Source organism: Pezoporus occidentalis, unplaced genomic scaffold, assembly GCF_034315485.1.
Source record: "Pezoporus occidentalis ecotype Australia unplaced genomic scaffold, CSIRO_AGI_Poc_V1 ctg34, whole genome shotgun sequence".
NCBI classification, from domain to species: domain Eukaryota; kingdom Metazoa; phylum Chordata; class Aves; order Psittaciformes; family Psittacidae; genus Pezoporus; species Pezoporus occidentalis.
This window is the reverse complement of record NW_026915376.1, coordinates 3917701-3943551: the sequence shown is the minus strand read 5'-3', so window position 1 is coordinate 3943551 and position 25851 is coordinate 3917701. Positions and strand designations below refer to the sequence as shown.

General features: G+C 48.4%; 1 protein-coding gene across 13 annotated transcripts in view; it reads right to left on the bottom strand.

The window, feature by feature from the left end:
• Positions 1-565: 565 nt before the first annotated feature.
• Positions 566-25851, bottom strand: part of TJAP1 (tight junction associated protein 1) — a 39121-nt gene continuing 13835 nt past the window's right edge. For 2 of the 13 annotated variants that reach the window (XM_062629603.1, XM_062629601.1), the window contains exons 2-11: positions 17223-17327; positions 15225-15260; positions 13224-13382; positions 10611-10639; positions 9331-9492; positions 8611-8677; positions 8114-8143; positions 6862-6969; positions 6077-6160; positions 566-4452 (exon numbers count right to left, since the gene is read on the bottom strand). In XM_062629603.1, coding sequence (XP_062485587.1) covers positions 3136-4452; positions 6077-6160; positions 6862-6969; positions 8114-8143; positions 8611-8677; positions 9331-9492; positions 10611-10639; positions 13224-13349 — 1923 coding nt within the window. In that variant the 5' untranslated portion in view covers positions 13350-13382; positions 15225-15260; positions 17223-17327 and the 3' untranslated portion in view covers positions 566-3135. The other 11 variants (XM_062629594.1, XM_062629595.1, XM_062629604.1 and 8 more) reach the window with 10 other exon arrangements.

Here is a 25851-nt window from a genome sequence, read left to right as displayed (position 1 = left end):
TAGAGGTTTTTTACTAGTCAAACCTTTACAGCCTTTAAGTAATGTGAAAATTGCCCACATTGTTTTCAGTGTTTCTCAAAACTTGCCTGGTCAAATAATCTGCCCCTTTTTTAAGCTGCTGTGAGCTTCTGAGTCAGAAATGACACAAATGCTGCTGTGAACAATGGATTCTGGTCTGCAGGCTCAGTCTGATCTTTGAGCTGACAGTCTACATTCAGAACCAAAGTTTGCAGAGACTGGATTAAGATTAAAGAAGAAAACCACAGCTCATCCCCACACATTACTCCTTGCCTGGGATTGCACCTCTTCTCCAACACAGATGACTTGATTTGCACAAGCACCTGGAATCAGGCTGTTGCTAAAGTGAGCAGTCAGGATGACCAATGAGTTCACAGCTTCCTGGAAAGCTTACAGGTCACAGGATGGCTCTTCCCTGGGAGAGCTAATGAGTAGCACACACAGTTCAGCAACCCTGGGACACTGTACCACAACAGGATCTGCTCCCTCACATGCTCAGGATCAGTTCAGGTCTTAGCCAACAGAGAACACTGTAGCCACTGCCACCTACTTTTAAAATAGTTTATTTCTGGTCTTAAAATATACATCAGTTTGAAAATGTCAGAAAAAAAACACATTAGTTACAGATTAACAGTCTGGAGTTGGGACACTGAAAATGGGTCAGCTCAGGGGCCCAGAGCCAATACTGCCAGAGGCCAGCAGGAGTGCAGAGGTCAGGCACCATGGCCACTGGGAGAGGGCTCTGCTCCTCTTGAGGCTCCCCCTCAACCTCTGCCAGCAGCCTAATACTATGAAGAAGGGTCTGGTGAGGCCCTGGGCACCCCTTTGCCACCCCTCCATTTCTCTTTTAAGGCTGCCTTGACCAAAGGTAGCAGAGGGAGGCTGGCTCTGCCCAGCACCATCAGGCTAGCTGCTTCAGCAAGAGTGGGGTTGCTCCCCTGACCAGCACACCGGAAAACGGGGCAACACCTCCCCCTCAGGGAGCCAGAGGAGCTCACTTGGTGGGCATCCAAGCCCAGGTGATGTCTGTGAGGCAGGAGCTGGCAGCCACTGCACGTACAAGGCCTCAGCAACGCTGCAGAAGAACAGAAGAAATGCAGCAGTGGAGCAGCTGATGAAAGCAAAAGCAAGGACCTCACCACCACGTTCAGGTCCGGGTAGATGAACACCCTGCAGGCTCAGAGGAGGCTCCTGCTCTCAGCAGCAGCCTGTTTGCACAGGTATCCAGCAAAATACTGTAGTGAAACACCGAGTTCCAAGTCCCCGCCAGAGGGTGGCATCAGCTCCACAATGTTGGAGGTGGGAAACGAGGCAGCAGGGGACGTAAAGCAACCTACAGAGCCACCACAGGCGCCTGCAGCTCCCTTTCACAGGCCCTGGAGCCTCCAGGCTCGAGCTGAAGCCCTGGCTGGCCCCAGCTGCAGGCCCTGTCCAGAGACAGGGGTTTCAGGAGGGGAGCAGGGCCCGAGGCAGCTCTTGGCCACGCATCTTGCTGTAAGCTATGAACAGAAGCTCCCTTCCCAGAGAGAGGGCTGCTGGTTACAGCCCAGTGAAGAGCCCTCGCTGAGTAGGGTGGGAGGACAACACAAACCCAACTCAAAATCCAGACAGCAGGCTGAGGACAGCCAGTGGATTCAAGGGGGAGCATGGCACAGGGAACCAGGCTACCCTGCCTTGCACCCCTCGGGGAGCCAAGAAACACCAGACAGACAAGGGCACAGGACAGTTAAAATAGGATGCCTGGGCTTTGTAAGCCCTCAAAAAAAATCTACATCTACAGACCTCTCCCCTTCCCTCCCCCCTAACAAGACACTGAGCACAAAAGACTGAGATGAAAAGTCACACATTATCACACTACACTAGGAGAAACGCACAGACAGGCCCTATCCAGAAGGGGAGGCCCCAGAGAGGCACCAGAGCCAGCCTGGAGCCCCCAGAGAAGGGGGTGTGCGAGGAGCCCCTGGCAAAGGGCTGCTGCTGAGCCATGAGGTAGTGTGTCTGCAGGGAGCTGCCCTCACATCCCTGCCAGCCCTGCACCGAGCCCAGTGGCATCCATCACACCTTGATCGCCTGGAGCAAGACCTTGTTCTTGAGTCTGGAGGGGTTTCTGCAGGTTGGAAGCCAGGATCAGAGGGAAGCACAGCGCCAATCTGAGCCTCCTCAACACACCCTCAATGCAGGCATCAGACTGGCTGCCAGCGGCTGTGTCTGTTTATGCAGGGCGGGGAGAAAGGAAAAACAATACACCCCAAAACCAAAGGCTTGAAAAGAAGAAAGCAAGCCCACCCAAGAGCAAAGCATCAGCACTGTACAAACAAAACAACAGCACGAAGAGCAGGGGAAGGTGTGAGGGACACACAAACACAGATCCCAGTGCCCAGGTGGTGCCTCCCAAACCACCCCAGCAAACAGCACCCATGCCCCACACCACAGCACCAGCATCCGTGCACTGCCTTGGGGGGGCCTGGATGCTGAGCCCAATGCAGGAGGCAAGCGATGGGGACCTGCAGAGGCAGATTCTGGAGAACCACCCAGAGGGCAGCTGGAGAAAACAAAACCAGCAGGAAAATGAGACACCAGAAATCCCAGCACATCCCCAGGGGCACAGAGCCATCTGCTGGGAGAGTCCTGGTGCCCCACTCACAGCCCCTGGGGGCTCCCAGGGAATCAGACACCACCACACAGGCACTCTGCCCTGTTGGCACAAGTTAAAAGAGAGCAGAGCGGCTGCAGGCAACCAGCATGAGAGCACCCAGGGCCTCAGGTACCTGAGTGGGAAGGGGGAAGGAAGATGTGAGCATTAAGAGGCACAGGCACCAGGACGAGGGGTACCAAGAATGAGCTCCGGTACAGGCACCAGTGTGAGGCTGTTGAAGAGAGCTGCGGCTGTGCCAGGGCAGTGGGTGCGCTTCTGCACACTGTGTGTGCTAGTACTGTGGGTCTGAGGTGCTGGGGAAGGTGGACTCCAGCTCTTCCAGGTAGCAAAAGAAGAGAATAATACAAAATTTCAGAGCAGAGCCCCCCAGGAGGAGGGTACTAAAGGGGGTTCCTTCCTCAGAATTGGACAGATGGAGGCATCCCACAGCTCTGCAGCATGTGGCTGCTTCTTGCCCCGCCTCAGCTGAGAAGGTTGCCTTGCTCCTGGGCTTGCGTCAGACTGTCCTTGCGATGCAAGTGGTGGACACCCATCCTCTTGGGACTGCGGTGCGGCCGACTGAAGGGAGGCTTGACCCTGCCTTCTCCACTTTCTTCTTGGGCACCTCCTTGGTTGCTCTCCTTGCTTCCCTGGAGCAACATTTCTCTCTCCTCAGCTGGGCTCTCAGGCAAGCCCAGGTCTACATAGTCCTTGTGCTTCTCTGGTGAGGGGCTTCCAGGCTCAGTGGTACCCCCACCACTTTCCTGCAACAGCTTCTGAGCTTCATCCTGGGAGAAATCTGTACCATAGTCTGAGGAGAAATGGCTCCTGCGGGCTCTGGACTCAGTGCTGTCCGTCTCCACGCTTGAGTCCCGGCTCACAGTCCAGCTGCAGCTCTGTGCAGACTCCTCACCATCCGAATAAACTGAGGCCGCCCTACCCAGCTCCTGCATAGAGCGGCTGAACCTCTTCTGGAGCTCGGGGGCTGTGTCACGGCTGAAAGCCGTGCGGTTCATCAGCACCCGCTCCGAGGTGGGGGGAGCCTTGTCCACAAACATGCGCTGCCAGTTGGCCAGCAGGTCCTCCTCGGAGCTGGCGGAGCTGGCAAAGGCGCTGGGGATCTGGGGGGGGCTGCTGAACGGGCTGCTCTGGGAAGAGCCGTGAGGCCGGGCTGCTTTGGGCGACTGCTGACAGGAGCAGCTGGAGGCTGAACGGCGCCCTTCTGAGGCAGGGCTGTTGGGGAGCGTCCGCTGCCTGTCACAGCTCTCGTCTTCACTCTGCACCAGGCTGAGGGAGATGGCCTGGCGCGTAGCATACGTGCAGTTGGGCAGGGGGCTGTTCTTTGGGATCCTCACCTTGTCTTCAGAGAACTCAATCACTTTGCGCCCAGGGTACATCGGATGGGGAGGGGATGGTGTAGGGTACGGGCTTAGCTTCTCAAAGGCAGGCACCTCCTCCGGCACACTCTCCACACTGCTCTGAGGCTTGCAGCCACCATTCTGCTGTTTTCCTGCATCTCCTCCCTCCTTCCCCAACTGTCCTGCACTGCTGCAGGCATCAGGAGGTGTACCACTCATGTCCACGTGCACAAAGACATCCTCGGCCATGGGACAGCTGCCACTGCTAGACTTGGCTGAATTCAGAACCAGAGATTCTGGTTTCTCCAAGACTCTGGCAATCACCGAGGTGGGAACAACATCAGATGGAGCCAATGTATGGGCTGCTTCTTGACCAGGGCCTGCGGACTCCTGAGTGCTGTGCAAATGCTTATTGACCATGTCCTGCAGCTCATAGGGAAGCTACAGAGAAGGAAAAGGGCATTAGAATGGGGCTGCCATGCAAACCACTCCCAAATAACCTGACTGCTCCAGCCAACCTTCACATGTTCTTTGTACTCTTCATCTTGACCCAAGCAGTCACCTACCTTACCCTGAGAAAGGTATCTCTTTCCAAAGCTAACCTCCCCCATGAGCGACTGTCAAGGATCTAGCTGTCACACAAGTCATGTTTCTAGACTATGTTCTCAGGCCCCACTGGGCAAAGACAGAAAGATGGCCCATGGGCTCAGTCCCCCATGCCTGTGAGCACAGAGACAAGGCTCAGCCAGTGCATGCTAGGAAGGGGTCTATTGATCTGTGGAAAATCAGCTGGTGGTTGCACTGAAGCGACTCAACAGCCCCCAGTGCTGGGATCCACAGTGCTCCCTGAACGCAGTTACTGCAGCTATGCTGCCTTGGCAGCCTGCCCACAGAGCAGAATCGATGCCTTCCCTTGTTCTCACCAACTCATCCCACTTCCTCACTCTCCCCATTTCAGAGAGACAAACATGGGGTTTATTACCAAAGCTGCAGGACTGGGGTCTCAGCACTGCTCATTTTCCTTCAAATGGGCACTACAGCTCTCCCCATCACCTTGGCAGGCTGCCCTTGCCTCGGGCACCACATCCATGCACCACGTGAAGTGGAAAGCAGAGCTCACTCTCAGGGTCTGACCCATCAGAGGCAGGAGGAAAGGGGGGACACTGCATGACAACAGCTGGCTGTGAGGCTCTCTGCACAGCTGCTCAGCACCAACCCCCTGCCAGTGAAGCCATGTGAGACACAATGCTCTGAGGGGCAGAATGCAAAGCTCCAGGGAGGAGAGACAGCTGGGAGAGAGGTCAAGGTTACCCGAGCAGTAACTGATACACTGACCTCAAGAGTGCTAATTTGAGACACAATGGGGAGGGTGACATACTGGTCACCTGCTAAGTTAAAAAAGACAAGCACGTGGTTTTGCTGAGAGGAACCTAAGAAGGGATGGAGACTGGGGGTATGGCAAAGAGAGCGCTGCAGTAGGGGCCTGAATGATACTTCCAACCGAAGAAGTGATGTTACTAATGTGGAAGGCCTGAACTCAGTATCTGCTTATCCTGAGGGCATGATGAGCTGAACAGACTCCACGAGGGGGAGTATGATTTGGTACCAACTTCTCCCACTCAAGCCTAAAAGACATCCTGAATGCTGCCTCCCATATTTCTCCTCGGAGTAAGAAGTGAAGCCAGGCCAGACTATTGCAGCTCAACTCCTTATCAGGCACGTGGACCTTCCATGTGGACAGGTGAGGAAGGGAAGAGGACAGAGCAGGGTAAGAGAGAGGTCTGTCCTCCTGCCAGCTCCCATCAGGCACCCAGCAGGCTATCAAATTCAAGGTTATTGTGCTTTTTATAACAGCTCCTAGCTGAGCTGTGAAATGGAGCTGGCGTGAAAGAGGAGATGGCAGAGGCTCTGTGATGCTTCTCAGTGGGAGTGGGAACAGGAGCCCTCCCCTACCCTCTATCTGAGGCTGAACAAGACCAACAGCCCTGCAGAGAAGGCTGAAGCAAGCAAGATGCAGGCAAGACCACGAGCCCTTCTTCGCCACCTCAGCAGGACGGCTACTCACATCAGCAAACTTGTGGTTCCTGAAGTGGGACTTGTTACACTTCAGCAGCTGTACTGCAAGGTTACAGTCTTGTCGATAGCGCTCCTGCAAGAAGGGCATAGGTGTGCAACAGTGTTAGACTGGACCCATCTCTTACCCAAAAATGCACCAGCTGATCAGATGCTGCTGGCACAGAAGCAGGAAGAGGTATGTGATGAATCACTCATGAGGACACCTGTCATTCCCTCTTTTCCACACCCCTTTGTATTTCCTTTCAACTCAGTCAAGGTGTTCCTTTAAACTCCAGTCCTTGTCCAGACACATACAGTCAGTGTGTCAACACTCTCTCCCTCAGGAGATTTTAATAGTCTCCAAAAGTCCCACCAGATTTGCTATCCCATCCCAAAGCTCTCAACCATGCCTGAAGACACTGCCCTCTTGCAAACAGACAGACTGGAGGGAGTTGAGGGCAGCTAACAGATACAAGCAGCAAACCCAGGAACTTCTCTATTAATGGTGTAGAAAAAGCATCAACTTCCTCCCAGCACTCGAGTAGATGTATGATATAGCCTGGACTCAGGTCAAACTAAACTCAGAAGAGCCAATACATCAGACTTGAAGATCAGGTCTTCCTTGCTCAAACCCTCAGACCCTTTTCTGTTTGTCTGTCCCTACTGCTGTGCACAGCTTCCACACTATCACACACAATGAAGTCACTCACATGCTTCTTTACACTAACAACTTTCAACAAGAGGAAAAGCCCACACCTCACAGACTTTCACAGCCATTTGCAGACTAACACTTACATTGAGTTCCTCCAGTTTATTGATGGTGGTTTTGGCATCAAGCAATTTATTAGTGAGCTCTACAATCTCCCAGTCCAGTGTCTTGCGGTCCATCTCTGCCTTTTTAATCTGGGATGCAAGAACACCAGATGTAAATCTCCCCAGAAGAGAAGCACTTGGCTTCACCACCCACCTCTACCCGAGCATAGCACAAAGACATGCTCAGCTGGGACACAAAAACTTCCAGACAGGCAGACAAGGGGGACAGCTACAGAGAACAGGTTGAGTTCAAACCTCCTGAACACAGTACCTCTTTCTACAGCACAAGCAGTGCCTGGTGGAAAACTAGTGGTTTTGAACACTCAATCCCATCCTGCCATTGGCAGCAAAGACCTCTGAGCTTGTGATACCCAGCCCTCTTCTCTGGGGCAACAGAACAAGAACACTGCCCATAAAGATTCAGCAGTCAGTGCTGAATGGACAAAAGAGTTTTTGGCAGGGTGAGGGCATTATCTTTAAAGGGTTTAAGCCTTGCTCTAGTAAGAAAAAGGACCTTTATAGCTTCACGTAGAGGTCAGTTAATGCCCTCCCTAAAGCAGACAATCTTGCCTCTTTAGAGTCCCTAACAGTTGAGATGCAGGGCTGATAGAGACCCAGATGTAATAGCAGAGAGGGGTAACAGTTCAGAACAACCAAGCCATTCCCTTCTCAAGAAGTTCTTCCAACACTGCACAAGGGTGCTGGAGGCTGAGACAATCAGGGCCCAGCTGTGCATCAGGGTGCAGCACAGCAACACACAAGGGGGTCAGGTAGGACAATGCTTTCCACATATACAGTCTCTTCAGGCACCAGCACAATGAATATAAACTCAAGAAATTCAAGTGCTAGAACCAAAGAAATCTCATACTGGGATACAGGGAGGCAATCAGCACCTCAGCTGTTCAACTTGTCTGCTCACAGCTGGGAAGGGGAAGGAAAAGGAGCAAACAAAGCTCATAGCCATCTGTATCTTGTGCAGTGCCACAGCTTATGGGCACCACTTCCCAACACGCCATGCTCCAGCTGGCTCAGAGTCAAACACTCTTCAGATGGAGCACTGCAAGCTGGGACGTGCTGCATCTGTGGGCAGCTGCTGGATACCAGGTGAGCCCTTGGCTGGACGAGGGCCGGGGCCCCTCCATCTGGGGTGGTGTTTGTGGGACTGACAATGGAACCAACAGGCTGAAACACGTAGAGAGGAGAAAGAAAAAACACACAAACGAAAAGACGCAACTGCAAAAATCCAGCTTTGGCTGAGAGAGGCCTGAGCGATGAGTGCGCCCAGCGTGTGCCAGCGGCAGCATGGGGAGGAGAGAGAGAGAGGGAGGGAGGGAGAGAAAAGAAACAGCCATGAGTGTTATGAATGCACACAACAGACATATATGCACATTGGTTCTGTTCTGACTGCCCCCGTCCTCCTAGGATGACCACCCAGAGACTGGCTGACATATCCCAGGCATTTTGAGAGGGACTGAAGCAACATGACGGAATACCATGCAATTATGTGTTGTGGGGAGCCAAAGCTCACATGCATGACCAAGTAGGGGCTCAGTAAATGAAGAAAACAGTTCATGACGCTAGCAAGAACGGGGAATAGATAGTCAAGGCCAGAATCTCACTCTTCACCCACTGCCGCATCTGCTGAGTAAAGCCAGTGCCCCTCACCCCATCTGCTCCTAACACACAGGTCTCTTCCACCTCCTCTCTGTAGTTACTTAATAGAGCACTTACCAGGGCATGCAGCTTCTCCTCCAGGTCCTGGTTGGTTCTCTGGGAAGCTGTGTAGCTGTTCTGCAACCTACAGAAACAAGATTGTACACATGGGAACGAATCTCAGGCACCTACTCAAGTCCTCTTCATAGCTGCCAAGCAAAACACCAACTCCACAACTACAGAAAGACTGGTACTAAGACAACCAGGTATATTAGCTATACCTCTGCCACATAATAGCCTTCAGGCCCCACGTTACTGGAGGCAAGATAAGCTTGGCTGGGTGAAAGGATCTTACAGAGGAGGGTATAAATGACTTTGGAGGACTCCTCCAAGCTATGTCATGTATCAGCATGTGACCAGTGATTGGCATTGATTTTTAATTGAGATACTTTCCAGGTAAAGTGATGTATTCTTTTGTAACCATCAAGAGAATGGAGTGTAGAAGGAGCCACCAGTGGCTCCTTTCACACATGTTGAGTAACCATCCAAGATGGATCCTGCCTTCCATCCAACAGATGAAGAATTCCCTGTTCCTCACACTGGGAGCATTCCTACACTGTACCCTGGAGGAAGGAATGGCTGCAGAGCCTTTAACTCTCCCACAATCTAGCAGTGCACCTTTCTGAGGATGCAGCATGGTTTTGATTCACAGAACAGGGCATAGCCTGCTCACGCCAGCTGAGCGAGTCCTCGGTGGGAGAGATCTCTCCGATTCTGACTCTCGTTTTCTTTTCATACCTACGGAATTTGTCCTTGAATTTCTCCAGCTCCTCACGGTTCTGGCCCAGCTCCATCTCCAGGTAGTCCTGACCAGACTCCAGCTCCCTCTCCATCGCTTCCATTTTGTTAGTCACATAGGTCAGCCTGCGGCGCAGCTCCTCATTCTCATGCTGCAATAGCCTGTGGCACACAGGAACATACCACTGAGTGCACAAAGGGTACTCCACACCAGCACCTCCACCCTGCTGCCTTGCTCTAGGGCCTGAGACCCCACATGGGGGCCCCATGAAGTCAAGAACTGAAGTGGCAGGAGACTCCAGAACATGCAGTGAGAGGTGCATCTCTATCAGGAAAGAGAGACTCAAACTCTCTTGGAACAGGGACAAAGAAGCACGTACCAGCTGGCCAGCCATGGCTCCCAGCTCCCTCTCTGGTTACAATGCCTGAATAAAGCCCACTAGCCAGATGAGCTGTGCAGCTCCTGTGTCCTTCACTAGTGAATGAAACCCAGTCAATAATTTATCACAGTCCAGGTTAGAAGAGTTGAAGGCAAAAAGAGTAAACTCATCTCCCTTGAACCTGTTCAAAAGCCCTCACCCCTTAATACACGGTGGAAAGAGGACTCCATACAGCCTTAATGCCAGAAGCAGAGGTGGTGGGGTGCATTTACAGATGTGATCACAGCTGCCAGTCAATCCCATTCCAACACAAACTGCTTCATTCCTCCCCAGCCAGGACATGCTTCGTGGTCAGAATGATTTCCTGTTATTTTTCATTCCTTTGTGCTCAGTTGCTTGGAGAAACCCAGAAGAGCACTGCTTGCTTCTCTTTGGCAGTGCAAACCTGCTCTTCACTATGGCTTGGAGCTCTGTGCTAGCAGTTTTCTCTGCCCCACACGACCACTAGTAAAGAGCTCAGCTCTCACCCTCAGTCAGCAGCAGGGCTTCTGCATACTGCTTCTGGTGGCTTACACCAAAACTAGAGGGTTAAAAAAGGCAATCCTCTCTCCACTTATATTAAAGGCTTCATGTCTTACTTTCTTTCACACCCACCAACTCTTCTGCCTGCACCCGCACTGAGGATCTCTGTTCCCTCCCTCTCCAGAGGGAAAGATATGCAAGGCAGAGATTGGCAAGGCACAGACTAGAGCTTTGCCCACATGGCCCCAAGAAGGTTGAAGGAGAGGAGCCTGAAGGTCCAGTCGTCTTCACTGTGCAGGTGGCACAGGGAAGGATGTGAGGAATCAGCACCCACACAGTTGTAGTATGACAGGCATAAAGGGGGAGCAGGACACTTACTTCATCCTTTCTGCATCCGTCAAGGGTTCCTGCACAGGGAAGAAAACAGCTATGAGATTCAAAGGAGGAGCTGGTGTCTCATACTGCCCTAAAGGGCAGAGTCTTGGTTGCTAGACCCTTCCAGGATCTGTACACAATGCTCAGCTGTTTGATACCAAGCCAGACCATGTGTTCTGGTTCAGGGTAGAAGAGCTAGACTAGAAACCACCACACAAGTTAGGCAACTTTACTCTCCCACGATTCAATCTCAGCATCTCTTGTAATATCACCACCTTAGCTGGTATTTCAGCTTCCTCCACAACCGCAGTTAGTGGGTAGCAGGAACCTCACAGCACAGAATACACTGATGATTAAATTGTCACGACAGTAATCACAACACCCTTGAAGCCCCACAAAAAGAATGAGAGTCATTTGGGAGCTGAAAAATGTGCTACCATTTCCACCACCCAGATAGTGCTGTGAAAAGGGTTCCTTTCTGCAGACCTGAAACCAGCCACTGTAACTATTCTAGGAGAGCAGAACAAACACCAAAGGTCACAAAAAGCTGTGAAAGAAATTAATGTTCTGGGCAAGTTCTCCAGAGATTGCTGGAACAGGGATCTACAGAACATGGGGATACAGCACAGTGACAAGAGCACACCCCTCAGCTATTCTCACTTCCTTTGCACTCTCTGTGTTAACCCCTGAGATGGCTGCTGCCTGCCAGCATGGCTGGCAGAGATTTCATTAGCATCAGAAGCAAAATACTTTTTGTGAAAGCCCAAGATTGTGACCATTGTCACAAAGCCCAAGCTGCCCATAGGTTATTTTTGGTGCTTGGTACTAACGGCACTGCACAAACCCAAAGTGGTGCCATGTTTCAGGTTGTCCATTAAGTGTCACAGCCAGTTCTGGGCAGAGAGGCCATCTCACAGACAGTTGTGGATGAGGTTGTTGAGCTGCTAGCAATACTACAGAAGCAAACCACCCCAGTCTAGGCCTTAAGACATCACAGGGCTGCTTCCTTCATCAATGCACACTTTAAAAGAATGATCCTTACCGCCTGCATACATTCTTCTATCCCTAAAGGCAAAGCATCAACCCATTCTTTCCTCACATCCTGACCCCACATGGCAATTGGTTAATTAATGCAAAATTATCTAGCAACTGCTACCTCTGCCCCCACAAAAACATATATAGCAGGTACTAGTGACCAGGCAAAAGGCTCTCACTCTCCCCACTGGCATTACAGACTAGATGAGATTCAGGTGGGAGCTTTGGCTTTTGCGAGACCCCTGTCTGTAAGCCAGTGGCCCTGGCACCTACCTTGTTTAGTGCAAGGCTCAGGGAAGGGGAGGCTTTAGATGGGGCAGACCCTTCCTCCTGACTACAGCATGTTGGAGTGGAGAAGGATCCTTTCTCTGAGTAGCTTGGCTTCACTGCACTCTTCTGCCCAAGTTTAGCGCACAGATGGTGTGGCTGTAGTAGCTGTGAACGAGGACTGCTTTCATCCCTTCTGCTCTCTGCACTCCTTTTCCAAGAAGACAGTGAGTGCTGCTGCCTGGAGGATGTTCCTCCCAACCCCAGGTCTGCCAGCTGCTTCAGCTCATACTGACACAGATCTACTACCCTCCTCTCTACAGAAAGGAGTTTTCCCTTGCTGTCTTTCCTCCCAAGGGCAGGTTTCTTTCTTAGTCTGGAAGCTCTCTCAGCCTCCTCAGAACACTTTCTCTGGCATGAAGCCATTCCCAGCTCCTCACATTTAATTTCTGCTCTTCTTCTGCTCAGGTGGGGGGATCTTTCAGCTACACACTTGGTTTTAACCCCTTGGCCTTCTGGCACAGATCTTCTGGGGAGAAGGGTAAAGTTCTGGTCTTGTTCTGCTCCCCTGGTCTCTCGCAGTGAACGCAAGCGGATGGGACTCAGCACCCGCTGGGTAATCTCATCCAGGAATTTGGAGAACTGCAGTTTTTCCTCCGTGATCTTCTCCCTGTGCTTGACAGAGCCAGCAGCACTGCTGCTGCTGTGCTCCAGTGACTGCTTCTCCTGTTGGCTGAGGCAGAGCTGAGGATCACTGTACTTGCGTGAGCTGCGGCCATGGGAAAGCGTCTCCACTGACTGGGACTTGCGTAAGCTCTCAGGGCACGGGCCTCCTGTGTTAGTCTGCTTCAGGATTCCTTTGAGAGGCAGGTGGGTAGAGGAGACCTGAAACTTCCTTGGTGTGAGGACTTCAGGAGGCTCTTTAAACATAAGTGAGCGTTCCAGGCTTCTGCTCTTGAAAGAGCAAGTGGGATGGTGTCTTTCATCTTCAGGCACCACGACTGTCTCCATGCTACGGCTCACAAATCTACTGCGGTGCCCATGACTGTGGGTTGGGCACTGCCTTCCACTTCGCTGCCCCATCTTCCCACCATGAGGAAGTGCTGGCAAGACAGTCTGGCTCTTGATGTTCAATTCTGCTTTGCACCCTGTCACTTCCTTCTCACTGCTGGACTCCAGGGACCACGATGAGGAGAAGTTCAGGTTGCAAACCTCAAACGCCTGTGCCTGCTTGAGCTGTCCTGCCTTGTTGTAACTAAACCCTGTTTGCTGGTGCAATGGTGTTAAGCCCTTTGCCACCCGGCAAGCTGTTACCTGACTCTGTTCAGCCAAGATCACTCCATCCTGGTCATCCCGGATGATGGGTACCTCATGGCGGATCTCCCGATGCTGCGGGGGTGCCTTGCGGTAAGGCTTCTTTGACGGAGCGGTGCTTGACATCCTCCCACCTGTGTGGCTCCAAAAGCAGGTTACCTACCAACAGCAGAAAGTGCATAGAGGAGAGAGTCACAGGTGCTCCATCGAACCCTAGAAGTGACCCAGCAGGAATCTGGCTCCGCTGGAGTCCCAGAGCTGGTCCCCATGCAGAGTGCTAACAGAGCTAGGAAAGGATGTGGCCGCAATCCTTGAGCAGCAGCTGCAGGAGAGGGAGCAAAGTAAGAGGTAGCTGTGTCCTTCTCCCAGCCAGTGATAGCAGAGGGCTGGCACATCCTCTCCCCCCTCTACACACGCAGTTTGTATGTATCTGGATTATATATAGCAAACGAGAACAGACCTCACAGCAGCATATTGATTAGGCTCTTTAGGAAAGGCCTTTTCCAATATGGAAACTGCAAGCCTTTACAGGCAGCAGTGACAGCTGGAGCACTCGTTATTGATCCTGTTCTGTCACTGTCAGCAGGGACTATGTGGGAGGAGACTCCAACCACTAAAGAGCCCAAACCCAGAAGTTTTTGGCTTACACTAGAATCCCAATGGAGCAGACCATAGGAGTCTTGTCAGAAGGAGGTATCATACCATACCAAATGCTCACTGTCAGAAAAAACGAAGACCACCCCCAAGTCATAGGTGGCATTGAATTAGGATGGCAACGCCCTTGATGTTGGTACCTTAAGCCAGATTTTGCAACATGCATCAGTACCACTAGCGGAAGGATCAAATTAGTCCCTTTACCCCAGCCATGCTGGCATGGAGCTGATGCAGGAGCTGTAGCAGCAGAAGAGCAAAAAAATGGGGTAGAAGGAAAGCAGCTATCTTGTACACATGGAAGAATCTCCTTCCTTTCCACCATGCTGCAGTGGAGGGCAGGAAGACTTACCTCCAAGCAGCCAGGATTTCAATCACCCCACTGTACACAAGACAAGAAGTCTTGGAGCTGCCAATCAGTCCTTGCAGAGCCCAGTACCAGATATTCCCTGATGACAACATATAGTTCATAGTTCCCTTACGTTTGAGGTAAGCACCTGCTTCTCATTCCCCTTTCACTTGCTGGATCCTAACACTGATCAAGTCTAGCATTTCTGCAATCCTCACTTGACCTGCAGAACTTCAAAGTGCTCATATCAACTCATATCACCCTCTCCCTGCTTCTACAGGCAGGGCCATTTGACTCCCATTCACATACCTTCAAGACAGTTCAGTCAATGGATACCACTGGGCCAGTGACCTAGCAGATTTCACTTGCTTTGTGTTTTGGCCAGTGGAGTTTTACATGCTAAGTGTCCCAATGGAGCCACAAGAATTCTCTCCAACTCTTACCCCTCTTGCCTATCTGCATCTTCTTGACACTTAGACTGAGTCCTCTGGGAGGACTGTCACATGTGAGGTGTTTGCACCAAGCACAAAGTGGCTCCAAGCCACAGCAGGCTTTACACTTACACTTTGCAAGCTGGCCTCCACGCCGCTAAAAACAGAAGCTCACAGAAGATTCTCACACCTTTCCAGAGTCATGAACAACTTCCTAGCACTAACATGTACATTTTTCCACCACCAGAATGCTGGAAGTCATTCCCTCAAGGTCCCATCTCCTAAAAAAAAAATCAAGTAGGTGAAGAAATCGCTAATACCTCAGAAAAATCACATTCAGAATACTGAATGCACATTCTATTACATCCCCAAGCAAAACAGATGGGTCTGACTTGTTAGGAATGATGAAATTCTGAGCAGAAGCGGGTTTGTCAACACCATCAAATAGGAGATCTAGGGGACTCTTCTGTCAGTTCCTTCCAGGCTAAGGACAGTAGATGCACATAGATATATCCCAAGCTGAAATCACAGTCATATCTCTAGCCTATGAGGACCTGAGCACTTACCAGCCTGGGCTCAAATTCAAAGCCTCATGAAGCAGGGACACTCATGCAGATGCCCTGAAGAAGAGAAACAAATAGTTTAGCATACAGTAAAGCAGCTGGTTTGAAATCTCACCCCATGAATATGTTAGAAATAGGGAATGTGTATAACCAAGAACAACTGTATGACCATGTCACTCCAGGTACCTGCATCAGACCTTCTGAAAGTAAATGAAATCAGCTTAGGGTAGTTGAGCCATGTAGCTCAGCCAGAGCTGGAAAAGCACCTGGCAGGGACATGTCCAAGGCACTTGGGCAACTGAGACCACACAAACCCAAAATTCACGAAGCAACAGCTTCAAGGAAACCTTAGTTCCAGTAAGGACCAAACAAACTTCCCATGAAATGGGACCCTCCCAGCTACTTCTTCTTGCTAACTGTGCAAGGATGCTAACTGTGAAGCCTTCAGCACAGAAGTTTGGTAATGCTAGCAATTACCTCACACATTCTTTTAAGTCAGTGTTTCTCACCTACAAATGAGCTGGCAATTATCAGGCTCTTGTTTGAGCCAAAACATTATGTCCTTGTGCCTACAGCTGTGATAACCCACACCTCCACTAGAGAGGAAGGCAAGCTAATCTGACTTCCAGCAAGTAGCATGCCATGTTCTACCTTGCTGCTAACAAACCTCTCTAAAATAAGTGTCCAGCCAACCAAGGATATGTAACACAAGTTCAGAAACAACATTCCTCTGTGTTTAAAAGCCCAGGGTACTGTCCTGGTTTTGACTGGGCTAGAGTTAATTTTCTTCTTAGTAGCTATGTTTTGGATTTAGGATGAAAATAACATTGATAACACATCAACATTTTAGTTGTTGCCAAGTACCACTTTCCCTGGTCAGGGACTTTTCAGCTTCTCTCACCACCCCACCACCGAGTAGGCTGTGGGGCACAAGAAGTTGGGAGGGGACCCAGCCAAGACAGCTGACCCCAACTGGCCAAAGGGATGTTCCATACCATGATGTATATTAGTATATAAACTAAGGGGAAAGCTGGCTAAGGACCACTGCTCAGAACTGGCTAGGCACTGGTCAGTGGGTGGTGAGCAACTGCATTATGCATCACTTGTTTTGTATAGCGGGGAGCGAGTGAGCAGCTGTGTCATGCTTAGTTGCTGGTTGGGGTTAAACTATCACAGGCACCCATCATTACAAGAAGAGGAGTGTGTTGATCTGGGTGCCAGCTGTAAGAGCATAGCTCTGTGGCCATCACACTGCCACTAGCATGAGAGAGACTGCAGCGGAGCCTTCCTTTCTTCCCTGATGAGCTGCTGCTGTGCTGCTTTCTCCCTTGTCAATGGCACCAAGCCCTGGTAGGGCACAGGGTGTGCAGCAGTTGTACATACACAGAGAAAACCAGACTGAAGCTGAATAGAACAGGCAAGCAATCAGGACCACGCAAACTCAAGCTCTGCCAAAACAAACTAAATAGGTGCCCTAGCGCTGGCCCTGCCCCAACAAGCTGTCTGGCCCTTTTCCTTACTACAATGCTATAGTCGGGTCTCAACTAGCACAGGAATAAAAACAGCTTCACAACAGCAGAACAGGGGAAGAAAGCAAAGAGAGGGAGAACACAGACCTCCAGGAAGGACCAGGCCAGCATAGTTTGAATCTGCTTTTCCACCAACTCCCAGCAGGAGCTGGCTCAGCATCAGCAACATGGGCTGGCAGACAAGCAGAGGCTTCCAGGAACAGCTGCACCCATGGGTCCACACATGTTCCCATTGCAGTGGGGCTCAGAACAAACATGCCAAGCCAAGGGCCTCCCTGTCTCTTAGCACATAGTTCCCTCAGGCCCAAACAGGACTGTCCTGCTTCCTACCCCAGAGCCAGCAACTATACTACCCCCTCCATCTCATCCCCACCTACCTGGAAAAGATACTGGGATTCAAAACCTACCCTCATAATCTGAAAATTTCCAGAGACACTTAAATACTCACAGTGCCTCCAGACAACTTTCCCTCAAACAAGGACTTACAGATCCAATGTGACGATGTGTCCAAACATTTCTGGCCACTTGTTTCTGAATCAGCTTTCCCCTGTCAGCATCCAGCAGCATCTGGCCAACAGCTCCTGAAACATGAGAAAGGAAACTTGGTGTCAGTCACCTATCAGCACAACACATGGAAACTGCCAGGCATGCGTCAAGCAACCCACAGCCAGGTGCCAGGGCAGAAGCTGGCAACAAACTGCTGCACCATCAGGCTACTATCTAGTGCCAGGACCCTTCTGTGAAATAAGCTCATCTTCACCATGTCCCAGAAAAGGAAGGTCTTTTAACCACCTCTCCACTAAGCAGGATACCTGTGCAGACCAGTAACTAACCTCTGAAAGGCAGCTGTTTTTTCTAGATGGCTGGAGTGAGTCACTGCTTCCCCACCTGCATTCCTGTACACGACCAGGAGGAGTTCAGCCTCTCTCATTCTGATCCAACCACCCTGCCACAATCACCTAGTTTTGTTCTGCAGACTTCCCTGCACTGAACAGCACAGTTAAGCCCTCCTTGCTTACAATACCTGAACATCCTTTGCTACCACAAAGATAATTCCAGGGTGGCTCAATTAACCACACCTCTGTTCACAGAGAAGCAGATGCTCTCTTCAGAACAAATTTGTGCTCCGAAGCAGAAATGGATATAGGTAATATCCAGAAATAGAAGGTGGTACAAATGCTGCTCATCACACTATTCACAAGCTTCTCTCTGAAGGAGCTTCCAGTCAAGTCCACATTCTGAATACCCTGGAGAAACTCAGCTTTAGCCTGGAGCTACAGCAGGCAGTAGCTCTTCAGCTATCCTAATTAGCAATGTAATACAAGAGGAAACTTAACCTCCTGGTTCCTTTTATCTGCCTTTTCCATCTCTCATCAGTAATGTTCCTTAACATTTACAGTCCTCTTCCTACCAGGCTACCGTCTGCAGTAGGTCCAATTCTATTTTCTTCTAGTTACTACCCACTGTAGTTCCAGTCTCATTTCTAAACTCAGTTACAGCTTCACTAGAATGGCTCACTGAGGGCTGCAAGGCTTGGACTCACACTGATCAGCAATAGTAACATCTTCCAGGCAAACAGACATGAACACACAAAGGGTCAGAAGACTGCAGGGGAAACCCAGCAATTTGCTTTGTCAGTGCAAAAAGCTGTGGATTCCTCTGCCTCCTCACAAATACAAAACACAACCTCTTCACAGCGAGGGAGTGCAGCGACAGTCACTGAGTGCACCTGCACAGGGAGTATCCAAACCTGATGCTAGCTGTTTTTACCAGAAAGCATCCCTCAGTGTAAAATTCACTTGAGAGCACCTATGTTCTCTATGTGATATGAGAAAAGCAAAACCACACACTAGGAACAGATGCAATCTAGCACAGAATTGCTTAAGGCTATTCTGCACAGGGCCCACAGAACTAACAGCCACTTGGCATGCATGCAAAATCCCAACACAACTTGTTAGCATCTCTTTGTCTCCACTTACAAGAAAGAGGTCCACAGCATACAAAAAAGGTCCAAAAAGAAACCCTTTGAACAAAAAAGGGAAAGCACCAAAGAAGAAAAAGCAACATCTGTAGGCACCTATTGTTTTCCTGACACTTGGCAAGTCCCTTGAGTCCTGAGGTAGCCAATACTTAGCTCTGGTTCTAAGATGCACACTTAGAACCAGGTTTCTGCCTGCTTGCTGTTACAGCAGCTGAACATTCCCTATAAAGAGGCAGAGGACTTGCAGAGTTTTCCTCACCATCACCTTCTCCTGCGTTGCCTTTTCTGACCTTATAAAACAGCCTGCTTACCAGTGTTCAGGGTCAGCAGTGTCCCTCAACAGATAAATGGTGACTATGTTGCAGAGACTTCTTTCTTATTTCAGGCACTGTGTCATCTTTCCAGCCTTTTCTTCTTAAAAGCAGCATTTCTTTAATCTTGCTTTTTATTCAGAAAGATAAATTTGTATGACAGATAAAATACATTCCAGAACACAATCACAGTTATATTTGTTTCTAATGGAACACTACAGAAAGATTCCCTGGCTATCAGTGTACTCAAAAAAACTCCAAATGCAATACCCACATATAAATAAAATGCTACTACTGGCCTGTGCCACATATCTGATCACCACAGCTAACCCAGAATTTTCACTCTGTGTGGCCCAACTCTGAATGCATACCCAACACAGGACGTTGGCACATCCTGTTTTAGGGGGCAACAACATCTTTCCACTAGCATCATGTGAAGCAAAAGCAAGAGAAGCTTGTCCAGTTGCCTTCCTGTGCTTGTGAACAGAGGCAACCTCAGCCTCCATATGTCTCAAGCCAGGCTAAGTGAGAAGCTATAAACCTGATCAAACCTAATCAGCAAGATGGATGATGCAATAAATGCTTCAAGAGGTCTTGTCCAGGACAGACAAACAAGCTGTGTGAAGTTAAAGGTAGCACCTGTAGACTGCTGGTGCCAAGTACAATGGAAATGGACTGCAAGGTTATTAAAGGACACTTTAACATTTAATGAGAGACATATTTTCATTCAGAGAAGGCATATCAGAAGTATGTTCAGATCAATTCTGTTGCTGGCTACTTTGAAGCTCAAGATAAAAGGATGGCAGCTCCTAGCGCAGACACATCTCACTTCTGCTTGTATATTAACGCTCACGATTCAGATCTGACTAACAGCATTATAGTGACTCGGATTAAAAATGAGTTTCAGGAGGATTATTGCTCATTCCTGCTTTTCCATACCGATTAACCTTGCCTATTAGACAGAAACCTCTGTTCCCTGTATGGGAACAATTCCAAGAGCGATCAAGAAAAAGGGATCAGGCTAGCTGCTGAACAACAGTCCATGTAACAAGCCCTACTTAACACCTAACGTATTTCCAAAGAAAATTAAATCCCTAGACTCTACAGTCTTACATAGTTCTTGTTGAATGTAAATACCACTGGACATATCCCATGTCTTTCATACCTACTGCACCCTGCAGAAATCTCTCAAAAGTAATCAGAATTGTACTTTGCTTACAGTCCCGCTCCCTCCTCCCACAATACAAAGATCCCATCTCCCTAATCTAGTTGCACTCCGTATCCTCCAGTACCCCATTTTATTATCTATACTCTTTGCTGTGTTAACAATAGCTTAGCTTCTCTAGCCCTTTTATAAAAGCCAGGACAGAGCGGCACTGCCCAAGAAACACTACCATTGCTAATATGTAACTGGAATAGAAGGCAACAGCTGATTGACATCTGAACAGGAACAGGCCAGGAAGCAAAGGACCCGAATCCAATCCCCAGAAGGAATGTTAATGGAGAACAAAAATACCCAGGGGAGATTTCAACCAGGAAATGAGCGCTAGCTTTATAATGCATGTAAAGCATAGAACCACCTTTAATGGCTACATCTGTAACCGCACAAGAACTAGCACAGCAGAAGGTCATTTGCCAAGTTACCTTTAGAAATGACAGCTACACTGGGGCCTAATGACAACTCCTCATCCAGAAATGCTGACACACCAGAAACCTGTTTAGTTTGTTCAGTGATCCTTTCAACTCTCACAAGATGGTTTAGGCTACAAACTTCCAGAGCCTCTTCATCTTTGCGCCACGTGTTTCCTGTCCTTTCCCACTCTGTCTTCTTACCTGTGTTTTTGTAAGATCTTCCATGGGAAGACTTTTGAAGTATGTTCCTCAGATATTGAAAGAGATGTGTGAAAGGCCATCAGAAAACAACCCATGGAGATTCAGAGAATTCTAAACAGCTCCTGAAAATAACTGTCTGGGCCCTGCTAGAAAAAGAAATTCTTGATACTCTAACAACATGTATCTGGGAAAAAGCTGGTAGGTAACATAAAGGAAATCGGGGAGTCATGGCCTTAAGCTTGGCTCAAACACAAGCTAGGGAACAGCTATAGCAAGCAAACATTTTAAGAGAAGTGAAGGAGGGAGATTCTATGGAAAATCAATACGTAGCAATCCGCAGACCTCCATCAGCTCTTGTGCTGTGTAGAAGGGGAAAAAAAGGGGGGCTGGAAAACATACATTACCTTCCTAGAGCATAAAATCAGAATGCATTTAATTAGGACAAGGCAGAAACAGCTTAAATTCTTTGACCACTGAGAAGTGGACTCATAACCCTAAGTATTCCCTAAGTCTCATACAACCCTAGCAACTAATATCAGCAGCCCTCTTGTTTCAGCTGTTGGTTTCAGAAGTCCCAGAAAACTGCAGTCTCCAGCTCCTCAGTGCCAGGGACTGAATGTCACTGAGCCATCCCTGTTAGCAGAGAATATAGCAATGCTAGAGAATGCTTCATTGCTGTAACCTATGTACTTGCCTCAATACATTCTCCAAAACACCCTGAGTCACAGCAATGCGCAGATGGCTAACACACTATGTAGTACCTACACAGCCGGACAACGGAGCAGAGCGCATTATTTACACTATTTACAGAAGGCAGATGGACAAGTTGTTGCAGTGACCCAGCCTACAGTGCATCTGCAATGTTGAAGAGGAATTAAGTCCAGCCCTGATGCTTGCAGGTGCTGGCAAAAGCAAATTTCAATAAATGAAATGGCTGTTTACAGCAGCCAGCTTTATTCTGAAATGCTATCAGTGCGACCACACTTAGGGAGTAATTCACATGCCAGTTTTGTTCCCGGAGCCTTCACCAGCAAGAGGAAAACACAAGATGTATTGACTAGAGATTTATCCTTTTCAACAAGAGAAGTGACATCTGCAGTACTTCTAGTAACTTCTTCCTTGGCCATGGGTTTTGTATGTATGAGAGTCACTATTCATACTGAAACACATACAGGGGGGAGACAGTGACTGGGAAACAGACACAAAATTGGGTGAAATTTCTTTAAAGCTCTACCTAGCTGCAGAAAAGTGCAGCTCAACCCTGCTCAGCCAGCTGAACCTTTTGAAGCATTAAACATTTGTGAAAGTTTTGAGATGTTGCTTTTGCTGCATCCACAGTGTGCTAACCAGGTCTGAAGGCTCTTTTCCTGGCAGGCTGAGGAGGAACTTTAAAATAACATTTCAGGAGTCTCACATCTGTTCTAGACAAGAAAAATCCTAATTTAGAAGGAGGAGCAATCTACTTTAATCAAACGCTATGGCTATGAAGGACCAAGCTGTACAAAGGCTTGCAATGATCAGTTCACCCATCCTCCACCAACACGTACCACAACAGGCTCTTTCATTCCACAATCACATGGCTGCAGCCAAACATGACATACTGTTCAGCAAGTAATAAAACAGACCAGATTTTTCCCCAAGGTCTTGTCTACATATACACGGTACTAAATTAAATTGTCTTAGAAAATAATGTAAAGCAGTATAATGCTCCTGGGTAAATGTTCTTAATTCAGTTTAAGAGCACTTTACATTGAATCAGCTTAAGTTAAATAGATAAATACAAGACACAAACTAAATTAAGGATGCCTATACAAGAATGCTGCACTAACATAATCACAGCTGTTTCTAATCTGATTAAGTTAAATCAACTTCCCTGCAATGGCAAAATCCTTACCAATATTGAAGTTAACCCTTTTTTCCCTTTTCTGCTTCCAGAAAGGGTTTTGCTGGGTTTTTGTTTGTTTAGTTTTTTCCTTCTGGAATACCCAGTATGACATCTCAGAATCAGTGTAAGCTAACCACACTACACAATGTATATTAAGGTATTAAAGGTATTGACATTTGAACCTTGTGCCAACTAAACATCACCATAATGCTCAGACCAGCATAACGTTTTCTCCACTCTCCCCAAGCAAAAGGGGAAGGGTGACCACAGATCCTTGCACCGTATCCTGCCTTCCATACACCCACACAGCTTTTGCTTGCTGATGTCCAACATACCTGGAGCAGTTCAGACACTGGGAAGGCAATGTTTCCCACTTGCTCATTCCTAAGGGTATGGCTCACCAACAGCTTATCTGAGACAACTGGAGTGTGGAGTTAGAGCATGTTATCTAACTGCCCCCAGGCATGGTCTTACTACTGTCCCTCTTCCACCAAAACGTGAAGTTCTCTTGCTGACTGTAGGTTAAGCACATACACAAAACAAGTCTGAGGTCACAGATTTTACATGCTACAAATTCATACTCTAAAATCACCTCTCACCTCCTCAGTTCCCACACAACTTCCCTTTGAAACATATTTGTCAAAATTCAATTCCAGCAATTTAAAAATTATGGTGGTTTTTTTGTGTTACTCTCTCAAAACACACCTGAACTGCTCCTCCTGACTATCAAGGCTTAATTTATCTCCATTCTTTTGGTACTCTTCAAGCTCACTGCAACCTCCTCACATCCACCCCACCAACACAACCATCACCCCGTCCTCACTGCCACCTTCTCCTACCATCTTTGAGCTACCATATACAGAATTAACTTCCTCTTCTGTACAAGTTTTCCATGTTCAGCATGCAAAGAAAATAGCAAGAATCTTCCGAGAGCCTCTTGCAGAGAACCAAATCGCTCATTGGCCTTCAGAAACGAAATTTTGCCACAGCTCTGAAAAACACAGTGAGCTGTCACTTCTGCCAAGTACCAGTAGCAACTATGAAATCAACCACAGTTGTAAGACTGTTTAATTTATTATTTTTGAAAGAGCTATTTTGAAACCCTGATCTCATGGCAACAGGGACTGTAGGTACACACAACAGTTCAGCTGCTAAGGGAACCACACTTACACATTTTCTGTTTTACGAGATGTAAATTTCAACTCTCAAAAGGCTGCAGGCACATTTTCACAATAAACTGTTTGGCCTTGAGTCTCAGATTCATGCTGGTAGCTTCTAGCAATTATAAGGTTATGCGGTCCCACACCAACTCTAGAATTCCTGTTCACCATAAACACATGCAGTGAGAAAGGCAAGAACAATTTATATTCCATCAGTGAGGAAACTGAGGCACTAGTAGGAAAAAAAACAAAAGAAAAAGCTTTGTGAACTGTTGCATGAAATTCCATGTTAAACAGCCTCAGCTGTCACAAGAAAGGAACTTCACGAAAATTCAGCAAGACAGCCTTATTTCTTGCACCTAAACCAAGAGTGAGCTGGGATAGAAAAGAGAAGGAAAGTGTGCATGAGCTAAACACCTACCTGACAGCAATTGAGTTGAATAGCCTGCAATTCTTTGTTACAAATAAAACAGCAACCTTTATCCAGTAGTAGGAGAACAATATTTGTACTATACTCAATTTTCTCTGCTGCTGGGGTTTAATCCCAGCAAGAATTGTTTTGGTTTAATTAGTTTTTCCCTAGCAGATGGTCAGATGTGAGAGGCAGAGAATGGTACAGGCTTAACTGTTGGGTGATTGTGCAGCTGCATCTGTAGCTGAACAGTTAAGCATATCCAGGAGTCCAGCTGTAGTTTGCACGACACAGTCCATCTCTGCCATTAGCCAAATGTCAGCTTCCTCTTTTTCCAGATTATATATCACTCAGAAGTACTACCCTAAGACAGGCAAACAACTAACATGCAGTCTCACCGCTATTCCCTTTTTCAGACAAAACCCTCAAATCTTAATCAACTGAAAGTCCCCCTCTTTCTTGGTGACAGAAGCACATTCAGAAGCATTGCCATGGAAACTTGAGACATCTTCTGTGCTATTCATCAATGAAGAACTAGTGCAGAAATATTTTATGATTTTATCTCCACAGCACTGCATACAGACAGCAGTCAGTATAATTTGGTAAAATTACAGGCTCCAGCATTGCGTGAGGGTCATTCTTCAACCAAGTTGCCTGATCTTCACTTCACCTACAATGAGCAATAGCTCATAATAAGCTGGCAGGGAAAAGCAGCGTTAGCACTGAAACAGTGGTATTAGAGGAATACACCTATTCACCCAAAGGGAGAAAAGAGAAAGGGGGTCACAGCTTTTTCCCAAAGCTTATTATATCCTGACACTTCCCCTACCCAAAGGTTACAAATGATGTTTTTACTGACTCCTTTGCAAAGAAGGATTCTTACCAGGTACAGATGCCTCCCACTTAACTGAAGTGACAGCCACCACCTACCCTGGAGACCGCATCAAGTATTCCCCATGAGCTCCCACTGAGCCTCTGCACCCAGGCATGATGTGGACTGGTAGGGCATGCACGCACACACACACACACATACATACAATGGCAATAGTCGTCTCAACAGGCCACAAGAACAAAGAAAGGAGACAGCTTTCAAAAACATGCTTTGGGCCTAGCACATTCAGAGCCTGAGCCAAGGGCACGAACAGGCACAAAACTTGTTTCAACTCTGTAAACAATAGAGCAGCATGGCTCCTGAAGCAGAATGCAACCCTGGAACATCTCCTCTCTTTTTTGTGGTGGGGCCCTGTAGTTAAACTGCTTCAGTTTGCCTCATTTGGGTTTTGTTGGTTTGCTGGGGGACGGGGGGTGGGGGGGTGGCGTTTGGTGGTGGTGCTAAAGGTTTTCTTTAATGATTTTCTTAGTCTTCAGCACCACTGAACTGCTGATTCTATTCTGAGAATTCAGTCACAGGAATACAACATGGTTTAATCCAGCTTAGGAAAAACGCACAGATCCACCCACCCACCTTTCACTGGTGACCTGTATAAAGCACGCAACTGGCTATGGCTCTTCTCTCCCCATTC